This window comes from Triticum aestivum, unplaced genomic scaffold (genome assembly GCF_018294505.1).
Source record: "Triticum aestivum cultivar Chinese Spring unplaced genomic scaffold, IWGSC CS RefSeq v2.1 scaffold174679, whole genome shotgun sequence".
NCBI classification, from domain to species: Eukaryota; Viridiplantae; Streptophyta; class Magnoliopsida; order Poales; family Poaceae; genus Triticum; species Triticum aestivum.
Genome location: NW_025234107.1, coordinates 1 through 7,384, shown reverse-complemented (window position 1 = coordinate 7,384; position 7,384 = coordinate 1). Strand labels below are relative to the sequence as shown.

The following is a 7,384-nucleotide window of genomic DNA, read 5'->3' as shown; positions in this document are numbered from 1 at the left end:
AAGTACCACTGCAACTTCGACCTGTACCAGTCGCCGGTGGCCAACTGGCGCGACACGCTCTACCTCCGCATGGCCCCCGACCAGCCCGACGCCGGCGACCTGCCGGACAGCTGCCGGTAAGTGCCCCGCAGCTTACCTGACTGTAATTCCTCCTAGTACATGGTGATTTTGCAATAAACTGAGCACCGGAGTGCTCTGCTGGTTAACTGCCTAATTTACAAATTGAGCTTGATTAGATGCTCAATAGTCAATTGTGTGATTGTTGCTTGTGCTTAGAATTCACGGGATCGATCTTCTGTTGTGCAATTGCTTATGCCAATAATTAATTATGCATTTGAGTGTGCTTGAGAGAAATATGTACCAAATCCCCATGAACCACCACAAAAGGCTTTTGCCCCGCTTTATACATATAGTCTAGATAAAGCCACAACCACAATACAACCACAACCGATACCAGATCCATTCTTCTTTATTATCACAAAATATTAGGGGCATATCTAGTGCAACCACACACAAAATGGGAACAAAAGGAAGCCTTGAAAGTTTTACCTCAACTTCTCAACTAGTATTTCAAACTACTCTGTATATGTGCAAATAGATAAATGACTTTCAGTTTGATACCAAATCAACGCGATGCTCAATTGAATTTGTAGCATAAATTTTCATTTAGATGTTTTTTTCTAACAAACATGTAAACTAATTTATACTCCCTCCGTTCATAAATACTCTCTCCATTCCTAAATGTAATGCGCATAGATAGAAGCCCACATACCAATGCATATGCTGGCGATATATTTTGAACGAGAAAGCCCCAATCGATTTGCTCCAGGTTCCATGTGCCCAACGCGTCAGTAGATTAGAAAATTAGAGGGAAACTACGGCACGCTCCCGCCATCTGGTTCTGTCCCATCTGATTTGTACGAGAGCAAATAAACAAAGGAGGGAGGCTATGCGTTTGATGGGTTGGTGGAGGGCTAATTTCGTCCAGAATTGGATTGAACTCAAACTACCCACTACGATATGGAATTTCCCTAGAAAACTAATGCGCACTATATTTAGGAATGGAGGGAGTATAAGCCTTTCTAAAGATTCCAATGCGGACTACATACGGAGCAAAATGGGTGAATCTGCACTTTAAAATAGGTCAATATACATCCATAGGAAGTCCGTATTGAAATCTTTAAAAGGTCTTATATTTAGAAACGGAGGGAGTACACACAGTTCTGTTCTGATAGGCTGATCATTTATACCAAATCAACCCAATGTTGATAGTACTCATTTTGTCCTACTGCTAACCCAACAAATGCCGCAGTTTTGGAATTGAAGTGGGAAGGGAACCACCATACTGATGGTAACATGCTTTTCATGGTGGGAATGTAACCAGTTTACATGTTCTGTTAATGCTTAAGAATGGGACTGTGTTTTTCTAATTGAAATGAAATTTCTTGTTGAACCATAGTAAGTTGATGAGATTTAATGATTTACTATTCATTATTTATTTTCTGCTTTCCTGATGATAGACTATGTACAATATGTATTTTTTTTCTTCCCACAAATAGATCCCAGTTGCTCTCTTTCTCTGCATTATTCTGACAGGAACGATTTACAGTTAGTAGTAACGTTATAATTTATACCTATATGGAGGATATATTGTTGGTATAAGTTCTTCCTTCGTTATTGACAAAATGACAAGGGCTAAATTCTGTAGTCAAATTACTTTCTATAGGTCTTTCTTTGTGAATATTCAGGAAAGGTTACTTAAATCACATGTTCTAAAAAACACTCAGCTCTAACATGTTGATTCACAGCGATGCTCTGTTTGAATACGCCGAACAAGTGAAGAATTTGGGGAGCACTTTATTCGAGCTGCTCTCAGAAGCTCTTGGGCTCAAACCGAGCTACTTAACTGATATAGAGTGCAACCAAGGACAGATCATACTCTGCCATTATTATCCTCCGTGCCCACAGCCTGAACTCGCCATCGGGACAAGCCGGCATTCAGACTCTGGCTTCCTCACCATACTTCTCCAAGACGAAATCGGTGGCCTCCAGATCCTCCACGAGGACCAGTGGGTAGACGTCACGCCAACACCTGGAGCATTCATCGTGAACATCGGCGATCTCTTACAGGTACACTGTGCACATTCCAAGCAGAATTATTCGTTCAAGGCGAGCATTGATCAATCACTCGTGGTAGTGTTGAACTGATAGTTTTGTTCAAAATGTCCAGCTGATCTCCAACGACGGGTTCAGGAGCGTGGAGCATAGGGTGGTGGCGAAGAACGCCACGCCAAGGGTCTCAATCGCGTGCTTCTTCAGCACGCATTTCCACCCTGCCTCTACGAGAATGTATGGTCCGATCAAGGAGCTGCTGTCCGATGAGAATCCACCGTTGTACAGGGAGACCCTCGTCAGAGATTACATCAAACATTACTACTCCATCGGGTTAGATGCGAAAACTGCTATCTCTGATTTCCGGTTGTGAATTGTGAAGGAGAGCCTGTGTCCTGATGGTATACTATAGACTGTATCAATGTACCTGGAACATTGATAAGTTGAGCAGTTTGTAATGATAAATAAGTGACAGTAAAATGGAAGTACAAGTGCCATTATATTGTATACATGTGGTACAGGAGTGATTATATTGTGTGCATGTGGTACAGGAGTGATTATATTGTGTACATGTGGCACAGAAGGGCACTAGTTTGGTGCCCTGATGCATATTACTGGAACAGAAAAGTGTACTGCAAAATCTTCATGAAACTCTCCTCAATTATGCTTCATGTCTGATCCTGTAAAAACAGAGTGTTGATCTACTACATGGCCTGTGGAGCACCAGGTTGAGGCTACACATTGGCCATGCCCCTAATGCCGTTGGTGGTGGCGTGTATCAGTCAAAAAATTACTGTATCTATTGACAGTTATGCCCAACATCTACTCACGGTCATGATTTTCTTAATTAACCTCCGCGTTAGATTCTTGAGTAGTAAAACATGGCATTAGTTCAATAACTCAAAATATTGCTCTTTAGGAGGTGATCCCAGTGATTGCCACAAAACACTTGGTATTCCAGTGGTCAACGACCGTTCGTTCAATCCCCAAGAGTGACCGTTGAGCCCCGCCCACTGCACTGAGGCCTTGATGGTTTTTTTTAATCACATAGACAAGTTTATGACCTAAATTCAATCACCTCCTCAGTTGTGGCCTAAAGTGTGCAATCATTTTAAGTTAATGAACTAATGGCGCATTTCACTTGAGATATTTTTATTAGTTGGTAAGCTTAGGGATGGATGGCATCTATCACAGTATAGCGACCAGCCATAAACTAATTGGAGGGGATGGGTGAGGCATGTAGTGGCTCACAAGTCAGGACCAACACAGCATTTTTGCATGCTTGAGCAGTTAAGCAGTGTATTGCAGTACTAATAATATCAAATGTGTGTATGGAAAATACCAATACGGAGTCCTGACCTTTATTTTGTCAGTCAAAGACGAAGTCGTCGTGCAGCCAGTCTCAAGGCAGTCCGAATGCAGAGCACATGTCCGACAAACAAGTTTCAGAAAAGAAAAGGAAAGAAGATCCATGGAGGAGCATCATTTGGAAATCTACCTAGTACAGCTAGTCGGCAGGCAGGGGGTAAAAAGGCGACACAGGTTTTTTTCTAACACCGTATAGACGTAAACGCTCATACACACGCGCATACACTCACCCATATGAATGTACACATGCATCCTACTCTTATGAGTACCTTCGAGAAACTGAGTCACCATAGGCACCTCGTCGTCGACGTAAACGTCTCCTTCCACTAAAAGCGCATCGCCGAAAATCCTGAAATAAATCTAGAAATAATGCGAGCAGCTGTAAGCAGCAGGACTTGAACCCTGGTGGACTGGGGATACCACTGTCCCTCTAAGCATCCAACCACAGGTTGGTTCGCAAATGCGACACAGGTTCAAACAGTTAGCTTAATTTGGTGAGGAGGCCAAGAAGATTTCACGTGAGCCTCGCTTAGATTGCGGGAGTTAAGTTTATAAAACCCCTCCACTTGTGCGCATCGAGATGTTGGACATCATGTTATACATTTCCTAGGCACTTGTACTTTTATGTGCACAAGGCGGATCAGCCACGCGAGGCCACTTTACACAAGCGTCACTATCAGATTAATCTAGCTAGCCACGGACTTGTTCTCCCTGTCTCCAGATTCAAGTCAGTGTTGCTATACGTACGATACTTTTTGTCCGAACAAGACTACCAACGAAACCGTCCGTGCTTATGCCAAGGTGCAGCACATTCGTTTGACTGCCTCATCGATCGTGCAGGTTTTCCGGCCCTTCACGTCGTGCGTGAAGTAGCTTCGAATTCAAATATACGGACTACATAGGTATTGAGATTAGCGCTGTTTTTGTGTGTGTCTGTTTGTGGAGTAGCACCAATAGTACTTAAATTAGCATTGCTTTTCATTCACTAAAATGAATGGGATTGACATGACCAGGCAGGCTTTGTGAGGTCCTGCAATTGGAGTCAAGGCAGATCCATATGTACTCCGTCCACAGGAGCCATCCATCGTGGATTCGCCGTTGCTGCTTCTCTAATCGATGCAACCGATAGAAAACGAGCCTCCTCATCGAACGGTCATCAGCGATCGACGCCTCGCTGGGTGGCGACGCCGACGAGAAACATATCTAGTGTGTGTGCAAGGAGTGAAGTCTAAAATAAACCTTGAGGTTGTAGAGGCCGACGTAAACGAACCCTTACCTCTAAATCCCTGAAATTGATACCCTGTATTTACACATCCCCGTCAATCCAAACCTTGTATGAGTAAAATCCTGTTTGTTGTAACAGAAAAGGCGTGATCCCAGCTGGGATTGATTTCTACTCTCACTTACAACATGGACCCACCTGTCATATGCATCACCCTCCCCGTCCCCGATCAATCTGAAACTCGCATCCGGATGAGGTCCTGGTGAGCGTGTCGGACGGGGCCGGATCACGGGGTCAGCCATCGACGGCATCCCAGACGAGCTCCTGAGCGTGTCCAAGCCTAAACGGCATGCGTGGCTGATGGCGCGCTATCCCGACCAGAGTAGCTGACGAGCGGCCCTCGCCGGCAATCGATTGCTGCTCGTCTGGCTGCAGGAAAGGTCGTGCCAACGGGGCGAGGATGCCGTCATGGATGCCACCAAGCGCATGACCATATTCACGGGAAGACCGGCGGCTTGGCCTCTGCGGCGAGCACCGCCGTCGTGTCCGTCGACGGAGTGTTGGCACTGTCGAGATTAACCGCAGACTACATCTAGATTACTATCAGAAAAGGCAAGAAAAATATCACAAGGGCCTGTAGCTAGCCTGTTGCAATCCATCGGTATCCGGCGTCTCGCGTGCGTGTACCCAGAAGAGATCACAAGCCACACTCATTGACTCACGTACTAGTTCATGCTTGTACAAGAATGTATCAAGGCAGCCATGTACGCATGTGTCTTCCGGCGACACTTCAATCCTCAGTAGATGCTCGTTGACGTCGTCGTGGATACAGAAGATGTTCAGGTGGCTGTGGTTGTTGTCGCCTTTGCCGTGCGTGCCCACGCTTCGAGCTTGTCGTCACGGACGGTGACGACCCTCCGAGACACGGTGTCGACGAAGCCAAGGGAGGTGTTTAGCTTGGTCCGGTGATCCCTAATGGCGGCCTTCGTCCTCTCGATGGTAAACAGCTCCGTGCCATTGGCGTCCTGGCTCCTCACCAGCCATGGCTGTCATCCACACGGCTGCCATCGCCATCATGGCATGCATGCTCGCCATATGGCTACGATGTTTTGACCCGCGCAACAGCGAGACAAGCGAGTTCTTGGTCAGGATTGTGCTTTTCCCGGTCTGCCAAATATATGTAGGGTTAGGATAAATCAGGATCAGAGAGGTCAGGGTACCGACTTCAGGGATTTAGAGGTGAGGGTTCATCTACGTCGATCCCTACAACTACAGGGTTTGTTTTAGACTTCACTCGTGTGCATGTGATCACTATGAATGTGCATTCACCGCCTTGATCTATGTGTATGCATCTGATCACATGAATCAATGTAACACATCGTGACTACCATGTGCATTCAGCACCTAGATCAGTGCGATTGTACTTGTATTGCTGAATACTCTACCTTGTGCCCGGGCCGGCCAAAACAAATGTACTACCATCATAACCTTAATGTTACTGCCCCCGCAAAAAATTTGTTACTGCGAACTTGCGCGGGTTCTATAAAGAGCAACGACGCAGCGCCCAAATGTACTACAACAACCACTGTGCGCCTCTCAACCAAACACCAAAGCAGCTATACTAATCAAAACGCCACAGCCATGAATGTAGCAACCGGCGCCATTGGCGACCTGCTCCCCAAGCTGATCGAGCTCCTCAAGAAGGAGTACATGCTGAAGGACAAGGTCAGGGAAGGCGTCGAGTCTCTTGAGAAAGAGATGAGGAGCATGCACGCTGCCCTCCGCAAGGTGGCGGAGGTGCCACGGGAGCAGCTTGGCGAGCAGGTCAAGCTCTAGGCCGGGGAGGTGAGGGAGCTCTCCTTCAACATGGAGGACTCGTCGATAAGTTCCTGGTGCGCGTCGATGACGACTCCAAGCCTACAACCAACTCTGAACAAGCTCAAGTAGCTCACAAAGAAGAGGGCTGGATTGTTCATCAAGGGGAAGGCTCGCCATGAGATCGCTGATGCACTCAAGGAGATTAGTAACCAAACCCAAGAGGTCGCTGACAGGCATGTTAGGTACAATGTCGGCGGCACGGTGCTTCGCCTAGCCAAAGACCTCGCTGAGAACAATCGCGGCGCGCGCGTGCTGGTGGTCTGCTCGGAGATCACCGTGGTGACCTTCCGTCGACCGCACGAGTCCCACCTCGACTCGCTGGTTGGTCGGCACTCTTCGGTGACGGTGCAGCCGCGCTAATCGTCGGCACAGACCCCGACGAGTCCATCGAGCGTCCCCAATTCCAGCTGGTGTCTGCGAGCCAGACGATTCTGCCAGATTCAGAGGAAGCCTTGAAAATTTTACCTCAACTTCTCAACCAGTATTTCAAACTACTCTGTATATGTATACATAGATAAATGACTTCTGTTTGACACCAAATCATACGGCGATGCACTAGTAGAAAACAGGCCTATTGTCCCGGTTCGTAAGGGTCTTTTGTCTCGGTTCCAGAACCGGGACTAAAGGGTCGTTACTAATGCCCTTACCCTTTAGTCCCGGTTCAAACCAGAACCGAGACAGATGGGCCTCCACGTGGCCTGCGCGCTGAGCCCAGGCAGGAGGGCCTTTGGTCCCGGTTGGTGGCACCAACCGGGACCAATAGGCCTCCACGCATCAGCATTTCTGTGGCTGGGGTTTTTGTTT

At 47.0% G+C, this 7,384-nt stretch overlaps 1 protein-coding gene across 1 annotated transcript; it reads left to right on the top strand.

The window, feature by feature from the left end:
• On the top strand, window positions 1-2,783 carry LOC123176144 (1-aminocyclopropane-1-carboxylate oxidase homolog 1; the record flags this gene model as incomplete). Its single annotated transcript, XM_044590502.1, is given in 3 exon segments — window positions 1-116; window positions 1,809-2,130; window positions 2,231-2,783. Coding segments are annotated over 3 exon segments (693 nt in total), but the record flags the coding sequence as incomplete, so codon positions are not given.
• Between the last annotated feature and the right edge of the window lie 4,601 nt (window positions 2,784-7,384).